The sequence below is a fragment of the Syngnathoides biaculeatus genome, chromosome 9 (assembly GCF_019802595.1).
Source record: "Syngnathoides biaculeatus isolate LvHL_M chromosome 9, ASM1980259v1, whole genome shotgun sequence".
Taxonomy (NCBI): Eukaryota; Metazoa; Chordata; class Actinopteri; order Syngnathiformes; family Syngnathidae; genus Syngnathoides; species Syngnathoides biaculeatus.
The window spans coordinates 11,012,641-11,039,458 of NC_084648.1; the positions used below are offsets into that span (position 1 = coordinate 11,012,641).

Consider the following 26,818-nt stretch of genomic DNA (forward strand, 5'->3'; position numbering starts at 1 on the left):
AACGGCTACCTTAAACGAGCAAAATGTGGTGAGGAAACTGCACCCTGTGGCGTCCTAGCCAATACCAACAGTAGTGACACCCATGACTTATCAAAAGACTGTTGTATAGGGAACCTTCCATAATGAACGTTGGCGTCCTTTAGAACCTAAACCTTCAAAATGCAACCATTGTCTGAGAAAAACAAAGATGATAAAAAGATTTTGAATGCTTATGAAATAAGTTAACTTCAAAATGCATTTGGCACTATATAATGTAAACTTGTTTTCTTGCCAATCTGACTAATAGGCCATTTCAGTAGCGTTTGCTATTAAAATGTCCAAAATAATCGCTTTAACCCAAGATGACAAACTTCGAGTTCAATTCCACAGGGTCTGAAGGATACTCGTAAATCATCATTGCTTGCTAAACAGGAAGAAAAAAAGAATCTTTGAGCAACCCTAACCATATTAATGGGGGTGACTCGTAAGTCGAGGTAGTATGCCACTGTACTTCCTTGACACCAATTACTACTTTCCTATGAGTCAGGCTGTTGGTAAAATCTTCTGGTATCATATATATATATATAGAATGAGCACAAAAAACATTTTTTTGTTGTTGTCAGTATCAGTCACTCACATTTGAAAAATGTACAAGTGTGGTCAGTCATGCTCGCAGATAAAGTTGCGGGTGTGATTAGGGATGGAATCTCAAGACCTTAAAATTACTTACTGGATTAATATAACATAACTGTAAATTAAAAATAATATAAACAAATGCATAACTAAAATAGAAAAAAATGTCAAACTCAGAAATGATAATTTCCAATTTTAACTGATGTTAATAGTAGTTTTCATCAATAAAAATTATTGATCTGACAACCTTTATTTGAAGTAAAGATCAATGCACTGGCCTGTCAAGGAATAAACATTGAACAGTCTACAACCCACAATGTTTTGAAGATGCTGAAAATTTTGTTCAACATAATCGGCGTTAGTGGCAACAAGTTAGGGGTACCTTGGAGCAAACATTCCTGTCGGCACTCATGATGGATTATGGGGGGGCGCATCGCGGGACTGCCGTAAATAGGAGGCTGGCTTGCTAGAACGCGTCTTTACATATTTGCTTGACATATTTGCCACACCTGAATCAAGCGACGAAGTGGGTGATAGTCTAACGTCTTTTTTTTGGGGGGGGGGGGTGCACGCCTTCAAACTGCCTCACGATTGACGCAATGAGCACCCCTGGTGTAACTGAATTTCCTTTGACATGGCTCATGATGTTGATGACTTTCGACGTAAATGCGCTTGCAGTACGTGAAACAGCTCTGAACATGCGCTTTCAGCCTAACTTCCATACATGCTCAGTGCAGTTAACTTGCATTTCCTGTTTCCGGGTGAACACTGTTTGTTTTGAAGCAGGCTTGTTTAGTCAACAACGTTTGTTGAAATAAACACGTCAATTAATGTCAAGACTACACAAAATAAGCGACTTCTTTCAATATCTATTTTTTTTCTACTCGTAACAAATTTTACGGGCGTGATTTGTCGTGCTCGACTGTGCAGATTTGCAAGCACGGAGGCGCGCAGCCGTCAAATTTAGTGAGTGACCGCAGTATCCAGTGAATATGTTCCATGGGGGAAAAAAAACATGCAAATAGGTGAGTTCTTGACATGCGAGCCACAAATAAGGCAGAGTTGATTATATAACGTTCAGGGCATGGGCGGGGTGCTTTTTCTAATCAGGGGCCTTTTCTAGTCCTCCAAAAGCCGTATTAAATCAATGAAGAGGAAAAAAAAGATACAACACATCATTATGTATGATGAGCATTTGTGAGTTGAATTTGATTTAATGTTTCTGAGCGACCCCCTTTATCTCATCCACTTCGAGAACTCCAGTTTCCTCTTAACCTCTTTAGCACCTTCCCCCCCTCCCGCTGTAACTATAATGAGGAGGCATGCTGCGCCTGACCTGTCATCAGCCGTGTCGTGAGACACCCCCCCCTCCCCTATGAACCTCACCTCCCCCCATATATTGCACACTAAAACACATTAACACACACCCACAATATGTGCCCATTCCTCCTTCCTCCACCAGAGTACAAGTGCGGAGGTCACGAGGCAGGTGGCGGCTAACAAAGCCTTGCGAGGCCAAGTTCAGGAGAAGGAGGACAAGCTCCATCAGCTACAGGACAAGTTAGTCACTTCTTGTTCTTCTTTTCTTGCTCTCCTTTCTTTCTCCAGCACCCTTCCCCTATTTCTTTGTCTTCCTCCCCATTCTGCTTTTGCGCCGTCGCTGCACTTCAGCTGCAGCTCTATTCTGCAGTGTTTGATTCCACCATGTGGCAGCACACAGACACAGGCTCCTTCACTGTGCATCTTCGTAAAATAAATAAATTTAATTAAATAACTTGCACAAAGAACTAATGCCATGGTCAATTTATCACAAAATATAGCAATTCCCAAATGCAATTGAAATATTTCCACTAGTGACTGTAATCAATCCAGGGATGATGCCATTTGACTATTTTGGTTGTATTTTATTACTTCATGGGTGGAAAAAATATATAAAAAGGTTCCTGCAATGACTAATTAAATATTAATAATGATTTTTTTTATTTTTAATGCATTCTAAAATTATTAAATACTATATTTGTACAATAAATAAATTTAAATATATTATGAATAAATGTCAACATTTTGTTGATTGAAATTAATTAAATATGGTTACAAAAAATGAATAAATATTTAATTATAATTCTTTATTTAATCTGGATAATATATTAGTATAACAAGTTACTATCTCTATTATTATAAAACCATTATTTTTGGGGGGATGGGTCTCCCACTGATTTACTTTACTGGACATATTTTTGTCCTGCCTGGGAATTTTTAAGAGCTCATATTATAGATGGAAATTTTTACAGCATTTAAAGTATTAAAACATGACTATGTATTAATAAAATCCCAATTTTGTTACATTTACTTGAAATATTATATTAAATAGATAAATTATAAATATTCATTCTACAAAATAACTTGCTTACCTCCCGATAGACTCCAGCTACTCTCTGTGCAGGTGAGTAATTAAATGCCCAAAAATTGTAATTTAAAAAAAAAAAAAAGCTGTACAATTGTAACCAATTGAAGTATTTCAATAATATTTTTAGATTTTTAAAATGTTTTTTTTTTAAAAGATGTTTAACATCACACCAAATCCAAATGAGATTCTGATATTGTTTTTTTTTTTTGTTTGTTTGTTAAATACATAATGCAATGATGTGACAAATTTGTATTGTTTTTATTGTGTATAGTGTGAACTCTTGGGTATCAGCATTTACATCATTATACTGTACATGAGCAAGAGAATGCAAACAGCTGAAAGAATTAGCGTGTGGCCGTGTGGGTGTCTTCTGATTCTCTCTCTCTCTCTCTCTTCTCTCTCTCTCTCTCCTCTCTCTCTCTCTCTGTGTGTGTGTGTGTGTGTGTGTGTGTGTGTGTGTGTGTGTGTGTGTGTGTGTGTGTGTGTGTGTGTGTGTGTGTGTGTGTGTGTGTGTGTGTGTGTGTGTGTGTGTGTGTGGTGTGTGTGTGTGTGTGTGTGTGTGGTGTGTGTGTGTGTGTGTGTGTGTGTGCGCGTGCGCGCGCGCGCTTGCATTCTTGCATATGTGTCATGTCGCGCTGCTGTTGTTTATGTGGGCAGCTGATGTGGAGTGCTGATCAAAGCAACGCATCGATCGATTGTGTGCCGCAGGAGGCGTCGTTTTGGCCCGTGACAATAAAACCCACGCAGCATCACTCTTTGCCTGTGGGCCACGAGCCTTAATGAGTTAGATGGCACACACACACACACACATACAAGCTCACACATTGTGGCACCCAATGTGTTACACACTTTTACACGTAGGAGTGTACATAGAGACTTCTGAAGTTGAACACAATCTGTTCTGGAATGCTGGTCAACCACTGAATGATTTGTATTTAAAAAAAAACCACACACACACAAATAATGGAAATATAAAAACAATCCATTCCTAGTTCAAAATGTCACCATACTTAATCATCATACATGTAATAATCAGTTTACCACATTTAATAGTACAAATTAGAACCGACTAAACGGTAAATCTTAACTTTGAGAAAAACATTTTGAAAATACATGTTTATCTTTTAACAGTTTATTATCTTGGTGACGCAGGTCACAAGTACAGGTAGTGCTTGCATGGGTTTCCCCCTCGTATACTACTGCTTTGTCTCAAATTCCCACAACGTGCATAACCTCATTGAGTTCCGTCTTAAAGCGAGGACCCCCTGTACTCTCACAAAAAGCCAAACGCATGTCAGGAGGTAATCCTGATGTGCCATTTTAAAGGCTTTCACCAAATCCATCCATTTTCCATAGCGGCTGTTCTCATGATGAGTACGCGTGGACTAGAGCCTATTCCAGCTGACGTTTGAGAGGGATGCACCCCGCAGTGGTCACCACCCAGTCGGAAGACAACCGAGCAGTTGCACCCACATTCACACCCATGGGCAATTTAGACAGAGTACAGGTGTGGAACTCAAAAACTAACAGAGCGCCAAATGATTGTATGTACCCCGCTAAAGTAAACCATCTTTTCCTCTAAAATGTTTCTAAAATCTGTACCAAAGTTCCAAATTAACACTTTTAATAATGTTTAAATTGCAAGATATTTTTATTACCAAACTGTTTTTTGAAAAATAACAAATGATCATTAAATAATCGGGTAGTGGCACTTCTAAAGGGGCACAGGGGAGGCCAGTGGCCCCCTGACTAAACTTCGTTACTCAAGAATTGAACCGAGAGCTTAGATATTTATGACAGGCTTGCTAACCACGATGCCACGTGCTGCATTATTTTTTTTTTTTCCCACCAAATATGTGTCAAATTTCAAACTGATCACGCTTCCGTTGCATCGTCACTGTTGCTTTCAGGCTTCGTCTTGTACGATCGCTGCAAAGGGTTTTCCATCCTCTCCCACGTTCTTCGCCTTTGTCAGGCATGCTGTGTCGTGTGTGCCCCCCCCCCCTCAATAATGCATCCAGGGCATGTGTAAAATCACAGTGGGTGTGTTGTTTTTGTATGTGACCAAAGCGCCAGGCGGATCACAGCGCAGACAGAGCGAAACATCCCCTGCGCTCAGTTTCTACGACAGCCTCTGACCCGCGCTCCAGAAACCCAAAGCACACACACATTTGTAGCACACCACGCTGTTTGGCTCTTTGGAGGGACCCCTCTTCTCGGAATGTAAGACCATGTCTAGACGCCTCTGCAATATACATCTCAGCGCACACACGGGGACCCGTGCTGCTTCGACTTAAAGAAGAGAGAAGCACACAAAAAAAAGGGAATTTCAAAGTACACCGGCATGTCCTCAGTCAATATCCGGCGCCGTGGCGCTGCTTTATTTATGAAGGCACCGCTTTCATCTTTTAGCCCTGTTGTCTGTCAGGCACATCAAGTGTCCGCTCTATTCTTAACACGGCTGGAAAAAGAATGCGTGCTCGCCGCTGTTATCATTACAATGCGCGCATGTTTGATGAACAATATTGCCGCAACAAGCGCGAGAACAAAGGGAACAAACGCGGCGAGTGATCGGAACCGTAGTTTTCTCGCTCTGCCATCTGCTAACACTCATAAATACAGATCACACACTGGAGACGAGGCGGCGTATATATTCCTCATTCTTTTTCATCCTCTATTCTTTTTGGGCTGCACAAGAAGGGAACATCTAAAATAAATGTTGTCCATCTAATTGCCATTAGCGTCGGGGCAGAGGGAGCCTACCGGGGCCGTTATTGCCGCGCTTCATCTTTAAATCAACACCAGTCAGTCATCTGAAACGTTCAATATGGGTTTTCTCATTAATGGCCAAATCCACTGGGGTAACCAGTGAGCACCACTCTTCGTCTCCTTCCCTCCAAAGTCCCCCGGCCAGACTCCGCTCTTATTTAATTTACTGCCACTCCGATAGGACGAGCGAGCTCGCATTTTTTTTTTTTTTTTTTTTCAGCCGGCGTGCCCTCGGGCACTCCTCCACCCAGAGACGGGGGGGACATTTACTTTCACGAAAGCATTTGCTCAAGCATCATATGTTTAGTTTAAAGAGAGCACGGCTAGGGCGGGTTGCAAGTCACTCACCCACGTAAGGTATCCTTATCCTGATTTTGATTGTTCCAGTCCCCCAAACTACTGACAGCCATAGTAAATTGCTTAAAAACATGAATAAAGGGTGCTGTAGTTAGCCCATTAAAAAGAAAAATACCACAGAGTAGAGCGCAGATCTTCGCAAAGGCCTGACTATTGTAATTCAGATCAGCACCATGCTATATACAGCCTCACTTATACCCATGTTTAAATTTTGATTTATGGATACACAAAGGGTCATTATTTACTAAAGGTTTGCATGCAAAAATGGGTGCATATTTGATTTCACTTGTATCTTCTTAGACAATCTAAACAGTTCAGTTGTGATTGTTTCAGTGGACCTGAGAATGAAATGATCTGGGCAACTGATATTTATTTTGTTTTTTCTTGTCATATTTAGACTGGTAATTGAAATTAGAGGTGACATTAGATGCATTTTGTCAGAATTCAAACAGCTGGTGCAGAATGGGGCGCACATGTCTGAAGAGGATTAACTTCAGCATCTAAATATTTTCTGTCATCCACACTTAGACCCCCTCCTCCTGCGATGCAGTCTTGTATGTGACTTGTGCACTTTGGATCATAATTTAAACATTTCCATTCATTGATTACCATCTGCCATGCCATGTCACTGCTGATTGAAAATGCTGTTTGTCAACAAGAGGACGGATGGGCCCCTCGCAGTCACTTCCTGATCCTCGTCGGCGCACTTAACGTAATATGTGTCTGTTGGGAGGCATCTTTAATTCAGCACCTCTACGTGTATTTAGTTGTCATAATGAGCTGTCATTCCTGCTGCACTCTCAGCGGACACGGTGCCTGCCAGCGTTGCGTTAGTTGCGTGTGCGCCTTCACGCATGTGTCAAGGTTACAATACTTGAGGATTTTTTTTTTTTTTTTTGTGAAGGAAACCTTCCATCAAAATCCTAAATTTACACTGTTTTTGACATAAGTCTGTAATTCTGGCATACAGTGTATGGGGTTTTGTTTGCATTAGGCTTCCAAATTAGTTTAATTTTAATCTACCTTTGTTGTTGTACTATGTTATAATAAAATACTTCAAAATGATCACTTGAAGACAATTTGCCAGGCGTTTTTTTTTTTTTTTGGGGGGGGGTGTTGTCTTTTGGGGTATTTGAGGCTGATATTTTACAGTAATTAGGCAGGAGTCCCCAGACTCCTTCTCTCCTAGTTTCCCTTATTTGCCAGGATAAATAGGTTACATGACCATTTATACAATTAGAAACCTTAATATTTAGAATTGCATCTCATGTCTTTGTCCTTTGCTGATGTCTAAGAGTTTTGTGCATAAATGTGAAGTCAATATACGCTGAATGCAATATGTGCAGATTGAGCCACACCGAGCGAGATGTGACCACGAAGAGGCAGCTGGTGGAGGACCTGAAAACAAGGCTCAAGTTTCTGCAGGAGATGGAGAAAAGTCACCGTGGTCAAGTGGAGGAGCTGGAGAAGAAGGTGCTCAAAATGCATCATCCATCCTATTTCTGTACCTCGTACCTTCACTAAGCTATCAAAGTTTTTTGCTTTTCTTTGGCAAACACTGTCTTTGAGATGAATTATGTCTCCAGGGAGCACGGTTTAGCTAGTGGTTAGTGCATCTAGGTCGCTGATGCAAAGTTTGAGGTTTGAATCCCAGCTCATGTTCGGATGACCTTACACGGGTTTTCTGCGAGTATTCTATCTTCTTCCCACATTCCAAAAACATGTGTGCAAGGTTCAATGAATATTCAATATTTTCCATAGGCCTGAATGTAAGTGTAAATGCTTGTGATTGGTTAGTGACAAGTCCAGGTTGTACTTTGTCTCCCAAAATCAGCGAGAATAGGGTCCAGCCCATCCGCAACCGTCATGAAGGCGAAATGTATCGAAAATGAAAGGCTTGATGATTTCAGGCCTTCATTTTTATGGCGACTGCGGGATTTGTCGCTATATTTCCTCCTCATCTTCTAACTATTTGGAAAAAAAAAAGTGGGGTTTAAATTGATTTGAATAAATTACTTATCCGGAGGAAGAGATTTTATTTTAAGGCCATATTGCCCAGCCCTAATTAATGAGTCTTCCAAAAGGTATATTTTTCCTGGCCACTTTGGTCAAACTGCAAATTTTACAAGCCTTGAAGAAGACAATGGTGGTTACAGTTCTCAAAGATGATGATCCATGATGTCTTCAAATAGCAAATTCCTCTTATCCCTCGATGGAAAATGCAGATTGTTGCAACGTGAGCACACAGCTAATCTGCTGCCAAATGCAACAGTGATGATGTCATTTACCTGACTGATATGTGCGTTCCAACGGACGCAATGCCGCTCGCATGAGTCATCCGATGTCTTCCACACTAAAAGAACATCGGATTATAATCGACCCGTCTGATGCGTGTAGCGACGTGGTGTCATTTGCGCACTAATTCCATTAAGGTAAACAATGAACAGCAGTGCGTAATGGCCTTTGTCAAAGTATAGCTTGCAGGCGAAGGCCATTCAAAAGTCATGGTGTGTGTGTGTGTGTGTGTGTGGTGTGTGTGTGTGTGTGTGTGTGTGTGTGTGTGTGTGTGTGTGTGTGTGTGTGTGTGTGTGTGTGTGTGTGTGTGTGTGTGTGTGTGTGTGTGTGCGTGCGCAACATGGTTCTTATCCATTGTTACACTCTTCACTGCTTGTGTTTGCTTCAAATAAACAATGTCACCCTTTTGCTCTCCCAGGTCAAGTGTTTATCAGAGGAAGCTACCAACAGAAAGGCCTTCATTGAATCTCTAAAGAGGAGATTGAGCATTGCGACCACGGAGAGGAACCAGCATGAGGCTTCCTGCGGCAAACTGAAGGATGACCTGGAAAAAAAGGTTTGGACCTTGACCGGTATAAGTAATAAGCAATTAATTACGACATAAGTCTTTTCGAGGTTTCAAAAGGCGCGAAATGATCTGGATTGCGCTGTGGTATAAGAATATGTCGTCAACTCAGTTACCACTATATTTAATGTTCATTCATTTGATTGTTTTATATATTTCCTAGAATGTTTGTAATACACAAATGTACTGAAATTGTCACATCTACCACTGCAATAGTGTAGGGTAGTGATAAACTATGGTCTATTTCGTTTTACATAAAAACTATGATTTGATGAACAGAACTCCATTGTAAACCAGGGACCACCTTCGTTCCAATCATCCATCCATTTTCTTAGCCGCTTATCCTCACAAGGGCATTCTGGAGCCCATCACAGCTGTCAACGGGCTGGAGGCAGGGTACACCCTGAACTGGTTGCCATCCAATCGCAGGGCACATAGAGACCAACAGCTGCACTCACAATCACACCTAGGGGCAATTTAGAGTGTCCAATTAATGTTCCATGTTTTTGTGATGTGGGAGGAAACCGGAGTGCCCGAAGAAAACTCAGGCATGTTATCGTGGGTTCACTTGTGGTGTTATGCTTTCACAAAGCTGATGATCACCTAGCGATCAGTGTAGGGTGTAGATAGATTCTGTCAATCCTCAACAATTCAGATATACTTCTAACAATATATGCATCCACAGGGCAGTAGCTGTGAAACAAGTACACATCTTAAAATGGAGAAAGTTTAGCAATGTTGCTCCTCTCCCACAGATTGGCAGTCCTGTAAAGATGCCTGCCACAGCAAAATGCTAAATGAGGTGAAGAAGAATCTGAAAGTTTTGGCTAAAGACGTACAGAAATCCCTGGCAGGCGCTCATATTAGTGTTGAAAGATCCGTGATAAATAAAACATTAAACAAGAATGGATCCTATTGGAAGAAGTCACTGCTGTACTGAAAAACATTTCTACAAGTTTGAAATGTTCTGAGAGTGCCTGGATGTGTCACAGCTCTTCTGGCGAACTGTTGTGTGGGCAGATGAAACCAAAGTTGAGTTGTTTGGAAGGAACAAACAACACTGTGCGTGAAGAAATAAAGGCACAGCACACCATTAATACTTCATTTCAACTGTGAAATGTGTGGTGGATTATCGCGGTTTGGGACCTTTCTAAATCAGGGCTTGGATGGAAAAATTAATTCACTTTATCAAAACACGCTGCAGGCAAATTTCTATCAGACAGTTGAAGCTCAACAGAGGATGGGTGATGTAACAGGACAACGATGCAAAGGACAAAAATAAATAGCAGAATAGCTTCGGCAAAAGAAAATACACATGGAAAGGCCCAGCCAGAGTCCCGACCTCAACCCAATTGAGAGGCAGCGGCATGAACTAAAGTTTACACAAATTTACACCATTAATAAATTGAAGCAACAATTGGAAATGTTTAATTGAGGTAATCCATAATCATGGATTAGATTATCTACCGTGGGAGTCAGTTCCAGAACGAACGAGTGATTTTTTTTTTTTTAATATATAGTTTGAACCTAAATCATATTCAAGCCTCAATTTTAAACATTTAGAACATATTTTAGTCGAATCAAAAATTGAAAGCATCAAACTTATTAAAAATAGTTATAATAGAAAAATACACCTCCCTTGTGCTTTAATTACATTGACACTTTTTAACAGTTTTTAAATATAATAGCAAGAGATTAATGTACTGGCAAAGGAGGGTTAACCAGTTAAATTCAAAGTCACACGTACCTTTCCCTACCATGTGATATTTATTTTCTACAGTTATAAAAAACAGTTTTGTGTGGTATTAGTTCAAGCAATATTTGTCCACTTTTATGATGATCACATCACATTTTAGAGCCAATTTATGTATAAATCCAGATATTTTCCAAAGGATTCACAACTTTGTCTTACAACTACGTATTTGATTGAGCCACTCCGGTTCGATTTGTTTCTTCAAATCGGACCAACGCTGTGCAGACCGACGTTCCCCACCTTCTTTTTACATTCCTGACCATCTCTGCGTGTTTGTGTGCAGGAGCAGCGTATTGAAGCCCTCCAGGCTCGCGTGGGAGCCAGCGAGCAGGCCGTGGCCACTCTGGAGCAGAGCGCCACTGAGCAAATGGAGCGGCTGACCCAGCAGCGCTCCCAAGCGTTGGACGGGCTTCAGAGGCAGCTCGGCCAGGCCTCGTCCCATCTGGAGCAGCTTCACTCTTTCATCAAGGTGCTCCGCTTAAAGTCTGCGCTTGATCAAAAGCCAGTGGGGTGCAACATTGAATCATCTAACTCTTCTTAAATCACAGTCCTGGGCCAACAAATTCTTTCCCAGACAAAAAAAAATAAATATATAAAATGAAGATTGATGTCATTATGCATGTTTTTCCTGGGTATAAAGAGATAAAGGCCATCACAGGTAGATAAATGAGTGGTTAGAGGGAATTGGCATGGTTGTTTTTGTGAAGATGTGATCCATCATGTGGAGGTGTGTTTATGTATCTGGCAAATAGTGTAGAAGAGAAAAAAAACGATAAAGACTGTCCCGCAGCTCTGCTCTGCTGACACCTGTCTGTCAAAGAAGGAAGAGGGCAGGTGGAGATAGCTGAGTCTATTTCTGCACATACATAAATCATGCGCTGAATTTGGTAGCGTTTTGCCATAGCGCTTCAGATTTTATGTGGATAAGGGCATGTTTTATCTCCACTCTCCTTTCCCATTTATTTAGCTACCCTTCCAATCTTAAGCACAGACAGCACAATTCATTTCATTACTGTACATATACGCCTTATTAAACATAACGTGTTAGTCTGGCTACTACAAAGAATGTTCCGGTTAGTGTAAAGACTTTTCATTCCATTATACAGTTGATCAAATCTCAGTTCATTACATTTCTCCTAACTGTTATGTGGAAAGTTGTGTCAGTAGTGGGGATGATAAAACCTGAGCCCATTCGTGGCAAGCCCAGTTGTTAGGGCACAAGTTAAAAAGACGAACCCTTTTGTTTTGTACACAAAATAATATAGCGAGCCAGATGTGGCCCCCCAGCCTTGAATTTGACACCTGTCCACTGAACCATGATTAAAATCTGAATTGTGCCAGAGGTCTACAAACAATTGGTGTCAAGAGCGCGACGGTAAACTGGAGTCACTCACATTTGAAAAATGTACAGGTGTGGTCAGTCATGCTTGCAGATGAAGTTGCGGGTGTGATTGGGGATGGAATATCAAGACCTTAAAATAACTTACTGGATTAATAAAACATAACTGTAAATTAAAAATATATAAATAAATACATAACTAAAATAGAAAACAAAAATTTCAAACTCAGAAATGATAATTTCATATTTCAACTGATATTAGTAGAACATGATATAAAACTGTATTTAAAACTTGTCATCGATAAAAATTCTTGATCTGACCAACTTTATCTGAAGAAAAGTTAATTGCACTGGCCTGTCAAGGAATAAACACCAACGGTCTATACCCGCAATGTTTTGAAAATGCTGAAAGTGTAGCTCAACATAATCGGCGTGAGTGGCAACAAGCTAGCGATACGTTGGAACATTCCTGTCAGCAATCGTGACGTTATGATCTAGCGTAATTTACGGCGGTATCTATTGTCCATCCATTGATGAAAGCTAGCAGTAGATAATCGATATCTTCCTAAAGTATGTAAAGGGGAAAAGTTTTCAACTTCAAGATAACGTGTACCACATGAAAATGACCGTTAGAACTTAGATCAAGTCAAAGTAAATAATCTCATACTTGTTATAGTTAGCGGGATGGGGAAAAGAAGGGGGTGCACGCATGCATCGCCGCGATGGCCGCAAGTAGGAGGCCAGCTCGCTAGAAGCCGCCTTTATGTGCGTGTGCTCGATGTATTGGCCACACCTGAATCAAGCGATGAGGTGGATGAGTCTGTCTTTTTTTTATGGGGGGGCACGCCGTCACACAATCAACCAAAACTGCCTCGCGATCGACGCATTGAGCACCCCTGGTGTAGCTGAATTTCCTTTGTCATGGCTCATGATGTTGATGACTTTCGACGTAAATGCGCTCGCAGTACGTGAAGAAGCTCTGAACATGCACTTTTGTCATCAATTCCAGACATGCTCAGTACGGTTAACTTGCATTTCCTGTTTCTGGATGAATACTGATTGTTTAGGAGTAGGCTTGTTTAGTTAACGTTTATGAAATAAACACATAATTTAATGTCAAGACTACACAAAATAAGCGACGTCTTTCAATATCTATTTTTTCTACTCGTAACGAATTTTGCGCGCGGAATTTGTCGTGCTCGACTGTGCAGATTTGCGAGCGCCCTCGTCAAATGTGAGTGACTGAAACTGTGATCTCTTTCGTGGTTAAAACTACTCATGTCAAAGAGTGTTGCTGCTGTTGGTCAGTGAGGGTTCACGTTAATGATGTCATAAGTCAGCTGGTTAGCTAAAAGTGAAAATGGGTACACCGGTAGTTGTGAAGCCGGGGTGAGGTTTACATTCAGTTCTGTGAATAATGGTGTCAGAATTATGATGAGCTGCGAGACTCCGTTAAGGTTACTGTTCCTGAATTTAAAATGAATAAATAAATAAAAATGAACAAAACCCTGTCAGAAGTGGGGCGTTTAAGTAAAAGAGTACCATGCAAAACATTGAATTCATTAATTATTTTGGAAGTAGTTAGTACCATTGGGGTGGTACCTTAATTTATTTACATTACTCGGTACCATACTTAAATTATCCATTTACTAAGGACGCGCATCCATGAGCTCTATTGCACATATCTTCTATAGACAAAAGATGCATTATTTCAATTCATAGCAGCAAAGATGTATCAATATCGAGTCGATGCTTGCGTTGCTTCTACCCTCCGCTTTCCCATAACCTCAGGCGGGCGGGGCCGTTGTGTGGTGTTGTGTTGAGGATTCGCATGATTGTTTGTCTGCCCCTGGCTCCTGTGATCCCCTATAAGAACAGCGATCCCTTTGATTGGGCTGCCTTACGTCCAGAGGAGATTTACTCTTGTCGTGTATTGATCACGACTGGAGGGGCTGTGCATGTGTGTATGTGTTTATATATATATATGTGTGTGTGTGTGTGTGTGTGTGTGTGTGTGTGTGTGTGTGTGTGTGTGTGTGTGTGTGTGTGTGTGTTGTCTCGGTGTCTTTATGAGCCTGTTGTTTCTGAATGTGTGTGCATTTTTTTCGTTTCTACTGGGGGCTAGCAAACCCTTTTGGCCCCTGCGCACGCCTTAGGCTTTTAAAACTGCTAAAAAGTCGCCTGTATGCAGTGGCCAAGTTCAAAATAAGTTTCGCATTATTACATTATTGTCCTCATAGAGTACAAGTAGAATTGGTTTTAAGTGAATAGAATCTGTCAAAACTTTATCTGCGGGAGGCCTATGCTCTTACTAGATACATTTTCGGACATCAAATGAACATTGATCATTTTCTGAAATACTTCGTGTGGTCATGAACGATCCGTGTGTGTGCGTGTGTATGTGAGAAAGAGTGAGACAAGGTTGAGAATGAGCTAGTTATTATTGAAGATGTCTTTTTAGGTGCTCATTTGATCCCCATCGCAACTCGTTAATCCATGCCTCGTCTAAATTGGTTTTCTGGCTATAGCGATTGTGCCACTCGCCCGTCTTACAGTCCTCAACAAACACTCACTCAAGTACTACACACGTACAACTACAACGGCGACTGTGGGTAGGTGTGTCTGTTTAATCATTCATTCACACGGCTCAGAACATCATATGAATTCTTTCCTTAATCTCATTTCTGGTTTACTCCACATGCATGGATAGGTCAATTAAACTTAACTACTTAACAGTGAATATCTATTTAGGTGAAAATTAAAGAATGGGATCTGTGTATGTTGGGTAATGCGCTATGGATAAACACGATCTTTCATCACCAAAACCAGTTTGGGCAGCAGTCACTTACAGTGAAGAAAAAGTATTTGAACACCTTCCTATATTGCAAATTCTCCCACTTAGAAATCATGGAGGGGTCTGTAATTTTAATCGTAGGTGTATGTCCACTGTGAGAGAGATAATCTAAAAAGAAAAATCCAGAAATCATAATGTATGATTTTTTTTTATTTTTTTTTTAAAGATTTGTGTGACACAGCTGCAAATAAGTATTTGAACACCTGTCTATCAGCTACAATTCTGACCCTCAAAGACCTGTTAGTCCGCCTTTAAAAGTCCACTTCCACTCCATGTATTATCCTGAATCAGAAGCACCTCTGTGAGGTCGTTAGCTGCATAAAGACACCTATCCACACCATACAATCAATAAGACTCAAACTTGTAACATGGCAAAGACCAAAGCTGTCCAAAGACAACTCTACACATCTACGGGCTACGGAGAAATTTCCAGGCAGCTTGGTGAAAAAAGGTCCACTGCTGTAGCAATCATTAGAAAGTGGAAGAAGCTAAACATGACGGTCAATCTCAATCGGAGTGGAGCCCCATGCAAGATATCTCCTCGTGGGGTCTCAATGATCCTCAGAAAGGTGAGGAATCAGCCCAGGACTATACGACAGGATTTGGTCAATGACCTGAAAAGAGCTGGGACCACCGTTTCCAAGATCACTGTTGGTAATACACTAAGACGTCATGGTTTGAAATGTATGACACGGAAGGTTCCCCTGCTTAAACCAGCACATGTCAAGGCCCGTCTTAAGTTTGCCAATGACCATTTGGATGATACAGAGGAGTCATGGGAGAAGGTTTTGTGGTCAGATGAAACCAAAATGGAACTTTTTGGTCATAATTCCACTAACCGTGTTTAGAAGAAGATGAATGATGAGTTACATCCCAAGAACACCATCCCTACTGTGAACCATGGAGGTGGTAGCATCATGCTTTGGGGGTGTTTTTCTGCACATGGGACAGGACGACTGCACTGTATTAAGGAGAGGATGACCGCGGCCATGTATTGTGAGATTTTGGGGAATCTTTTTCCCTCCATCAGAGGATTGAAGATGGGTCGTGGCTGGGTCTTTCAACATGACAATGACCCGAAGCACACAGCCAAGAATACTAAGGAGTGGCTCCGTAAGAAGCATATCAAGGTTCTGGTTTGGCCTAGCCAGTCTCCAGACCTAAACTCAATAGAAAATCTTTGGCGAGAGCACCTACGATGAAAGTTTCAGACGCCTCCATGATTTCTAAGTGGGAAAATTTGTAATATAGCAGGGTGTTCAAATACTTATTTTCTTCGCTGTATCAGATAAAATAAATGACTATGATTTACCCATATGCTGCTTGCAATGTATTAAATGTCACCCAGGGATCCTGGGTGTCCAATTTTTGTCCGATTTTATCTACTCAGGGCTGCAAGCGGGGGAGCCACATCACCTTCTGTTAATAAACATGCTAATAACCATTTCAGGTGCCTGGAAGTAAACATATGTTAAGCAGTTAACGTGTTCAAAGAGAAAAAGTAAATCTCAGCACGTTTTGGCAATAAATTAAAAGTTTTTTAAATTTGTGAGAATATTTAAATGCATTTAAAATTTTAAAGTAGAAAAAGTAACTTTCATTAATTGCCATACATATAAGTTGAATATAAATAAATTCTTACCACAAATGGCCACTCGGCCAGCCTTTGGACAACTCTTATGCTGCTTTATCCGTCATTTTTCATGGTAGCTTAGTGAAGATAAACTAGGAAAAAAACTGTAACTTTGCCGTTTTTCCCCACTATTTCAATCAGTATGATATTTGTCTGTAAATTGCATCGCATCCCAACTCTGTTTCTATGTATGTTTTTATTCTTGCTGATGGGCTAAACCCAACATCACCGCAGGCTTTATTAACGCCACCAGTGTGCAACTACGAAAGCAATAGATGTTGCCGGCATGAAAAATCTTTATCAAGCCTTTGTACTTGTACGTTTCCCCCTCCCCGTCCCTTGCTCCGAGAGCAAGTTGCACACTTCTTTTTGTTTATTTGTTTGCGCACAATGAGAGCCGGAGCCATCCCTAGCTCCCCGTGTCTGACCATCTATTCCAAGGTCAGCTTTTCAGCGGGCTTGCAGGGGAATGATACGGAAGATTATTGCCTCGATCAATAAGCTCACAATGAAGCAAAGGGGAGTTTGCTTTATTGACTTGCTCGTGTACAGTGGCAGTTTTAACATTTAATTGTCTCTCCGTATTTAGCGCACACGCTCCCATTTAGCGCTCGGACAGCCGCGCCATCTCGGGCCTTTGCTCACCTCGCTTTGCCATCCACTCGGGCACCATTTTGAAGCGGCCCCTCGCAAGCTTAATTATTAACCGTGTTATGCTGCCCTGTTGTGCCGCGAGACCTTCAGAAAGCAAATAAATAAATGAATGGCTGTATCTTTCACGAGCCCCCGTTTGCCTGTTCTGCCTCTGATGAATGATTCTCTGTCTGTGGAGATTTTAGGAAAAACTCGAGGTGCATTCGATATCAAAGCCACGTTCCCGCAGCTTTTCAATCGACAGGGCAACATACCCTTAGGACCGCATTCCTTCAAGGGAGCGCGCGGCAAAAACCGGAGAGAATCTGTGCGTGTCAAACTCAATATTTCTCCATAATGTACTAAGCCGCTCTGGCGCATGCTTGATCAATTTCATTTATTCATCTGCCGGAGCACGGCCGTCCCTCACACTTTTACTCCGTCTCCATTTCGTCATGTTCTTCTCACTTCTATTTCTTCTCTCCCCCCCCCCCCCCCCCCCACGCAGGCCATGGCGAGTGAAATGCTGTTAGACGTGCACGAGGTCAAACAGCAGCTGATGAAGAGGAGGAGGTTGGGGCAAGCCAACTCTATTGCAGCGAAGGGCGGCCCATCAGCCAAATCCATGATTAAAGCCAAGTCCATCGCCGCCTCCATCCTCAATATGTCCGAGAACGATCTGGCTGACATCATGGACTCGGACCAGGTGAGGCAGAGGCACAAAGAGCCGTTGGTTTAATACAAATATAATAATCAGGGGTATCCAAACTTTTTCTTCCACAGGCCACATACAAAAAAAAAAATAATGCTAAATCCTATCCATCGGTGTAGGTAAAGATTCTGTATGCTCAGCAGTTATGCACTGTGTCCTCTGAGATTCCATAAAATCGTAAAAATCTATTTTTTTTATTACTGTTTTTATTTGTATAATATGCACTACATGGCTACGGTTTTACAAAAACACATTTCAATTTGTTTGCTCCACTAATGGGGCGGTTAATGGGCAAAACTTACTTTATTGGTATAATGAGGATTTTCACTGGATGTCTAACAAAATGATGGTGTGGTCAGGATATTGGGTGACAGAATAATTGTTTTTGTTGTTGTCTGCCATCATTTGGAAGCCAAAGGTGTAGATCAAGTCTTAAATGATGCCCACTGTGGCGTGCATACCTACAATTCATCACACTAACAATGGTAAACACGATAATGTAAAACAACGGTAAGATTTGCTCTGCCACGATGGAATGATTGACTTGTTGCTTTTAGGCATCATCTTTGTTGACGGAGACGAAATGAACACAGTAACCTCAGCCTCTTCTCTGGGAGTCGAAACTGTCGATTGGCAGCGGAGTGGAAAGTCGTTCTGGGTTCATTTTTGTTGTTTAGCCTCGCTGCGCTTCTTTGCTCCTGGTCAACCTTGTGTTATTGATGGGTAAGCAAATGTGGGCAAGGCTGAACACAAAGCAAACTTTTATGAAGAGCATCCATCTATTTTCTGTAACACTCATCCTCATTAGGGCCACGCATGAGCTGAAGCCGATCCCGTCTGACTTTTGAGGAGAAGTGTGGTATTGAACTACTTGTTATTGGTACCTGGACTACTTGCCAGCTAATCACAGGGTAGATTTAAAGAAAAAAAATCATATGCAGTCACATTTACACGTGTGGACAATTTAGTGTCGTCAGTGAAACAAACACGCATGTTTTGGCGATGCAGGAGGTTTCCGAAGTACCTGGAGAAAACCCGCGTAAGCACAGGGAGAAGATGCAAACTTCACATAAGAAGGCCAGAAGCTGAGATTCGAACGCAGAACCTCAGAACTGGGAGGCAAAGACTTGCTCACCATCGTGCTGGACACCCGTAACATCCAATCGATCATTCGTTCATTTTCCATACTGCTTATTTTACTCACAAATGTTCCGGCCACCTACCCACAGCACAGTTTTGGTGCTTACAGAGCTGAAGTCATTTAGATGTTTATTTACAGTATTTATTGACTAATAACATTTATTTATTCAGGTAAGGCAATTAAGAACTGATCTGGCTGCAGACAGCAGAGCAAAATACAAATAAAAGAAACTGCACCGAATGATAGAATTATATGTTTACATGGATACAGTTATGAGGGAGCATGGTGGATGACTGCTTAGCCCATCCACCTCACAGTTTAGTGGTCATAGGTTCCAATCTGGGTTCCGGCCTTCCTGTGTGTTTTTTTTCCAGGTACTCTGCTTTCCACCCAAATCACAAAAGCAGAATTGGTCGGTTCATTGAAGGCTCAAAATTATCCATAGGTGTGATTGTGAGTGATTGGTTGTTTTGTCAACATTGCATGTTTGCATATTACAAGTGGCTGGCAACCAGTTCAGGGTGTACCACATTCTTTCACCCAAAGTCAGTTGCGATAAACTCAGCACACCTATGACCCTTGTGAGGATAAGTAGATGGATAGAATAAAATTGCATGTGGACATAATGAGTTCATTTATCATAGTTCATAACAAGCCAAAAACAAGTGCAGTGTTCATTAACCTTTTGAACAATGATGTAAGAATAAATGACCTGCGTTTTATTCTTTGTTGCAAAGTGTTCTCGTTATTTGGGGAAGATTTTCGTTTTTTTTTAATACTTTGGGAATGAAAGACTAAATTCATCTGCTGCCACAGACAGTGCAGGTGGTTGTATGCATGGTGAGCATAGAGCAAATATAGGGTGGAGTCTGCCAATGAGTCTTTCACGTTAACATGGACCTGGATTGTAGTTAGACAATACGTTTTAATACCACAAACTACAGTGAATACCCTTCTTTTCAACTCTTTCCTCATTCCTGTCAAATAATTTCACTCTTTCCCAGGCTGGCCAACTTTTCTGTCCGCCATAGATCACACCAAACAGTGCCTTCAATTAGCAAATCCGTGTTGCAATCAACCTCGACTCCCCCGAGACGTCCTTTTCGTCTATCAGGAGATGAGAGTGGGCGCGTCCGGCACTTACTCACACTTGAAACCAATTTCATTCCCTCGCAGCTCAGCTCCACCCAGGAGGATGTAAGGGGAACAAAATGTGCCACTCATCACCGCTGAATGGTTTGCGGGTCCACAAATCCCTCTTATCTCAGCGTTTGTTTCTTGACAGCAAATCTTGTCTCAACCATAATGTGGTCACCAGTCGCGGTTGAAATTGTGGACTACACAATATCACAGTATTTTTGGCAACAATAGCAGTATTATACTTATTGTTATTAACTGTCTTGAACCCCGTTTTTTACGGCCAATCTTGAAAATGGTCCGCCAATATTTCACACCATCCTCTGTGCTTAAAGATATTTATAATTTTGCATCATGACCACCACCAAACTTTTGGGACACTTTGCCCCTTTGAGAGTTTGACCGGAAAAGAAAACAATACTCACTATTAAATGTTCTTTTGCGAACAAACTCTCAAAAGGGCAGCGGTAAAACTATTTAAAAAAAAAAAAAACATTTATAGGTTGCTTTCTATCTACAGGGTTTCAGGTGTGTGTGGAATGTATCCCCCGCAATAAATGGGGCTTCGCTCTAATCCTGTTTTAAAAGTTCCTTTAAATGCACGGTGTTGACAGTGCATCAAGAGCAACATTTACATGTACGTCACAATAGTTGACCTCATTAAAGCCAAAGCAAAGCAAATGTATTTGTATCGCGCATTTCATACACGGGGTAACTTAATGTGCTTTACATGTTTAAAGGTATTTGAAAACAAAGAGATAAAACATTTAAAATGGCATAAAAACAATAAAAATAACAAAATATTAAAAAGACACTTAAAACCGCATAAAGTGCAAGTAATATGATCAAAAAATTGATATATTCTAAAAAGCATGAGAAAAAAAAAGTTTTCAACCTGGATTTGAAAACATTGACACTTGGGGTTGACCTCACCTCTGTTGGCAACGTATTCCGTTTGTGTGCAGGATAATAGCTAAATGCTGCTTCACCGTGTTTGCTTTGGACTCTGCACTTCACTATTTGACCTGAGCCAGTCAATCTTAGAGCTCTACTGGGTTTGTATTCCGTAAGCATTTCTTTCATGTATTCAGGACCTAAATCATTTAGTGATTTATAGACCAGTAGCAGAACTTTAAAATCTATTCTAAAGCTGACTGGAAGCCAGTGGAAGGACTCTAGGATTGGAGTTATATGCTCTGACCGCTCTGTTTTGGTCAGAACGCGAGCAACAGCATTCTGAATGAGCTGCAGCTGTCTAATACTCTTTTTTTTTTTTTTGGGAGTCCAGTCAGAAGACCATTACAGTAGTCAAGTCTACTTGAGATAAAAGCATGGGTGAGCTTTTCCTGGTCTGCTTGACACATACAAGACTTCACTCTAGATATGTTCTTCAGATGGTAGAAGGGAGTTTTTGTGAAAGAAAAGAATTCGGGGAAAAAAATAAAATTTTGGGGTCTTCCAGTTATTTATCTGATTTAGACAATGTCACAATACCTCAATTGAACTGTGGTCATCTGGAGACACTGCTAAATATAACTGTGTGTCATCTACATAGCTATGGTAGTCAAAATTAAAGTTTTGAAGAATTTGACCCAAGGGTAGCATATACAGGCTGAACAGGAGAGGTCCAAGAACTGACCTTTGAGGGACCCCATATGTCATTGCCATTCGCTGAGACCGAGCACCTCACATCAGCAAATGCGCAACCACACCTTACCGTACTCCGACATATAGAGCAACTGCATCAACACGTAATACTTCAAGTATGTCTGTCCCCTGGTCTCCAGTGCTGGAGTGCAGTCATTTCTGCTGCTATCTTTTAGTAGACACATTATTTGTGGGAACTTTTCACATAGCACTACTGCATTACTAATGTTCTTGGAGAAAGGAGAAGATACTTGTAGACCTCGTGTAATGTCCCGCTTCTTCTCCAAAAACATGTTTGCCATCAATAAATTCAAGTCGGCAATTCTATTTCTGCTACGTTGATCTTTTCCTGGAGCTGTTTTACTCGATCAACTCATCATAAGTTTCTGTGATATTAATTGGTCTTCATAGGCAATAAAAATCAAACATCTAAGCTGGCCTTTTAGATTGGGACGCCCATGCAAGATTCATAAGAGCAATAGAAGCGTACCTATATAGACTCTGTGCCCTCATCTCCCACTCAAGTACATGCTGCTTCTATGCATGTGTCCATTTCATCGTATGCGGCAAAGGTTCAGCGAGGGGCAAGCAGCTCCGGGCCTTTGTAATCGCCTGTCGAGTGGAGGATGAGTGCATTGTTCTGCATGCAGATCACCTCTGACACGTTTTATGTTTGAAGACCACCTTCTCACACTCCTCTTCTTCTCACTTATGATAAGCACCATCCATTAATTAGGCATACGCTGAAATTAGCCCGATCCGTGGTGTTATCGCAAAGGATCGCACCTGTTGTTCCAGGAAGCTGATAAAAGGCCAAGGGATAAACCCACACTTAATCTACTTTAAGTGTTCAGCCATGTCTGTGTGTGTGTGAGGTGTATAGGGCGTCTTGTTAATATGTACTCAAACTATTGCTTGCGCACTTTCACAACACATTGAGAATAAGTTCCGACTGAGAGTAACTGTCATATTACAATAATTCTCAAAAACTCTTTTATAGCCAACTACTGTAGCTCATGAAAACACACCACAAATGTCTGTTACACAACAGTTTTAGTACCAGAAATGTACATATGTCTGTATGTGGGATACAAATATCCCGATGGTCAAGACAAATGTTTTGATTTTAGTTCTATTTGCGCTGTTTTTAAGTCAAGTGACTCTGAAACATCACAGGTATTTTGACGGAGCAGACTAAACAAAAGGGTTGACAAGCTATGTTGAGAAATAGTTTTACTCTAATTAGAAGGCATTTTTTTTTTTTACCCAATTTGCTGAAGGCAATATGACATTCTGCAAAAAGGCCATTTTTTTTCCAATGCGAAAATATCAATTAGATCAATTAATCAACTAATTCATTATCTTATTAATCAACAATGATTTTTGATAAATCATTTTAAAGACCCTAATTCATTATTATAATATTTATATTACTAATTATATTCCTTTTTATTTTAAAAAGCAGAATGATTATCTGTATTTCTTCAAAATAACAAAAGTACAAAAATCCTTTTACTTTGGAAAAACAACTACCAAAATTGTTCCCTATTTTCTGATGTTTTGGACCAACCCATTAAGTGAATTAAGTCAATTTATGTTCGTACATTTTCTTTTTTTTTAAGAGTTGGATTTTTTAATCCAATTCATTTATTAATTTGTAAAAAAAATCAACAGATGATTCGAAATTAGTCTTTATTTTTTAAAATAAAAGAGGGTGATTTTTTTTTTTTTTTAATTTAAATCCAATTGTTTTTTGTTTTTTTTAATGTAGACATGAATCAGGTTTTTACGTCTTTATTTGCTGCACTAAACTCATTTTCTTGTCATGCTAACATCCTTTTACAATGAGTGGTATTATGTAATCTTCCAGTGGCTGGAGCAGACTCGATCAAAGTACGGTACAAATGAAGTTTGTATGGCCGCGTCGGTTCAGGCTTTACAGGATTTATGACCGTTGGGTCAGCCACACACAGACGGGCACTTTCTCCTCTGCTCGGCCATGTCATGGTGAGACAGTACCCGGCTTGTCGCCTCATTTCGAGCAGTAACACCTGGTCCAAAGTCAAGAGGTAGAGCGGTGTGGTGCAGTCACTCTTGACTGTGTTCATTAGCCGCTACAAGGCTATCGCTCTATAGGGTCGTTTTGCACGAGGAGGATGTAAACATTCGCTGGCGTCTGCTCAGTCTCTGGGGAGAGTCCTCAAGGTCCGGACCTAGTTACTCTTGGAAAAGCCAGTGTTTGGATAAATAGTGGCTCGTTCTTTTTGGAGAATTCAAGGTTAATTTTGGTCCTTGGTATTTCTCTCACTAATTGGCCGTATCATCTTCATCTTTGCAGGGGACAGAGAGCCTTTCAGGTTTCCCCAAAGATCAGGAGTGGATGGACCATGTAAGCCATATCCTCCAGCAGAAGGTTGGTCTTATTTATAAGATTTGATAGTTATATAAGGATGTGTTAAAGTTCTCAATAGTGTATGAAAAACTGCATCTGAATGAAGTTTTCAACATTTTTTTCTCAGACTTGCATCTTGTATGCATCTTAATCTCTTTAGCCCATTTTGTATTTTTGTTGTGTTGGTGAATGGTCCTCCCCAACACACAGATCTTATATCCCAATCTTTGCTCACCATGCTTCCTCAACATCAATGTACTACTTTCCTGTTAGACACGGATTTGCCACCATCTTGTGACATCTAAAGTCATTTCAAGAAAGAGCACAAAAAAACCAGCAATAGGTGAGTTTATCATCAAATACCTGTCGATCGATTCCACAGAGAGAGAAAAATAATTTGTGAGTCGTATACAACAGCGAATATGATGTGGCCTGTCAACTTTTTTTGGCTCACATCTCCACTGCCAGACATCGCCTAGAACGATGCTGGCCCGAAAGGGTCAAAAATGCTCAATATCGGATATGTGGACTCAGAACGTGCTGCACGTCCATGTGTTCGAGGTTGAAATAGTTTATTCACCCGCAGGACTCTGGTAACCCACGCTACGCCTCACTGTAAGGGGTTACAGCGCCACCTCTTGCTTTGGCATGCATTTGACTCTTTCGCCTTTTCGTAAAATGAAAATAATAATAATAAAGCAACAAAATAATTTAAGAATATCCATTTACTTGTGTGGACATGGGCCTGAGAGGCATAGCTGTATCTTCCCAGGGAAAAAAAAAAACAAAACAAAAGAAAGCAACTCTGGCCACTCATCTGCGAGCGCTCCGCAGGAGCTATACTGAAGCGCTGTCAACGTCTGCTCGCTGTGATATGTGTGTGATTGAGTGTTGCGCCGCGTGTGTATGTGTGTGTGTGTGTGTGTGTGTTTGTGCGCGCGTCTCGTCTGTGTTCTTGTCAGAGGCTGCCGCAGGCACTCATGCGTCGCCTCCGCACCACGACACACACCAGCCACAGTTCTGTTGTTCCCCAGATCTTCCTCTGACCTTTCCACCTTCCTCTCCCCCTCCCACACTAACACACGTACACACTCGCCACTCTACTTCAATCTATGTTTTTCCCTTCTAGCTGGACAGCTTTCAGTCCCTGTTCTCTGTCTATCTCTGCCATCCTGCCCTGTCCCACATTTCTCTCTCTCTCTCTCTCTCTCTCTCTCTCTCTCTCTCTCTCTTTCTCTCTCTCTCTCTGGCTCAGACCCCGAGGCAGCTTGTTAGTGGGGAACTAAATATTGATTTGGCGGGCCTGTCGATGCCGGGAGAATGAGCTAGTGTTCACTAGAGACCTCGGCACCGGCAGCCTGCTATCGACGTTTTCCGTGGGCTGAACAGGGGTGATGGAGGGGAGGGGTGGTGGCAAGGAAGAGAGGAGCAGAGTATGACAAGCCTGAGACTTGCCCCCGGGTCCCTATGGGGACCGCTGGGACCCTTAAAGTCAACCCCCCCCCCTTCCCTCCCCCCGCTTACTCCAGCAGACTTTTTCCATCTGCTTTCAAGTCCATCTTGTTCTCTTTTCTTTACTTATTTATTTATTTATTTGGAGCTATTTATTTTTCAGCTCTCTTCTCAATCTGGCTTGTTTCACTCATCTCGGCCTTTGTCAAGGGAAATATTTTGGTGAGGTTTGTTTTTTTGCACTTCAGCATTCATGCATTCACCTATTTCCAGTTTAGCGGTGAACCTTTGTTATTCTCTGAAAAACTCCCCCATTAACTTTCGTGCTTAGGCCAAAGCGAGTAAGTTTTACTTTCATGCCTTCTGATGGCATATCCATGCCTATGTACTTCATTTTGAGAAAATTTAGTTGGTGTTGTCATCTTGTGACACCCATAGGCAATTGGAAACCCCTTTTTTGGAGGGGCAGGTGGATTCTTGGTGAGTTTTTGACGATTTGTGGAAGAGCTCGGTCCCTATCCCCCATCGATAGCAGCGGTTTGCTGTACTCAAAGCCTGGTGATGAGGATAAAAATGTGTGGTTATTGCTCTGTGTAGTTTTGATGACCTACACAATGCAACATGTAGTCACTTGGAAAAATCTTGTCAGAAACATCTGCGAATCGGGCCTTTGCTGACTTTACAGTACAGTATAAATGCTGCCCGATTGGCGGTAGGTCTGTCCCTCGTTATTCGGCTATTTTTCTGTTTCACGTCACAATCACATAGTCCACTGCTTGGCCGTACTTGCATCAGGATTTGAAGTAGGAAATATTGAACTAACATATACGATTGTCGGCTCCAGCTGTTTTCCAAACAGGTCTGGAAGGGAGAAATAACTCTTAATGCAACCCACACCCCCAGACCGCAGGATAATCTTATAGAGAAATCCGATAATCGAGCTTTTGCTGACTTTGATTGCATGGAGAGGGGAAAATGCTAAAATTTGGCCTGGCTATTATTATGTATGTCTATATACCCCACTTAAGCCGTCTCTCTACCACTTCTCCCTTGTACAAGCGGGAAAAAGCAGTTGTAAAGGGCCGCTTGTCAAAGAAAAAGTGAGCTACCACTCTACATC

General features: G+C 41.3%; 1 protein-coding gene across 5 annotated transcripts in view; it reads left to right on the forward strand.

The window, feature by feature from the left end:
* cntln (centlein, centrosomal protein) overlaps nucleotides 1-26,818 on the forward strand; it is a 121,898-nt gene that overhangs the window by 80,884 nt on the left and 14,196 nt on the right. For 3 of the 5 annotated variants that reach the window (XM_061829566.1, XM_061829568.1, XM_061829567.1), the window contains exons 20-26: nucleotides 2,075-2,172; nucleotides 7,492-7,618; nucleotides 8,859-8,996; nucleotides 11,042-11,227; nucleotides 17,726-17,923; nucleotides 24,193-24,267; nucleotides 24,520-24,589. In XM_061829566.1, the coding sequence (XP_061685550.1) occupies nucleotides 2,075-2,172; nucleotides 7,492-7,618; nucleotides 8,859-8,996; nucleotides 11,042-11,227; nucleotides 17,726-17,923; nucleotides 24,193-24,267; nucleotides 24,520-24,589 (892 nt within the window). The remainder of the gene's footprint in view (nucleotides 1-2,074; nucleotides 2,173-7,491; nucleotides 7,619-8,858; nucleotides 8,997-11,041; nucleotides 11,228-17,725; nucleotides 17,924-24,192; nucleotides 24,268-24,519; nucleotides 24,590-26,818) is intronic. The other 2 variants (XM_061829569.1, XM_061829570.1) reach the window with 1 other exon arrangement.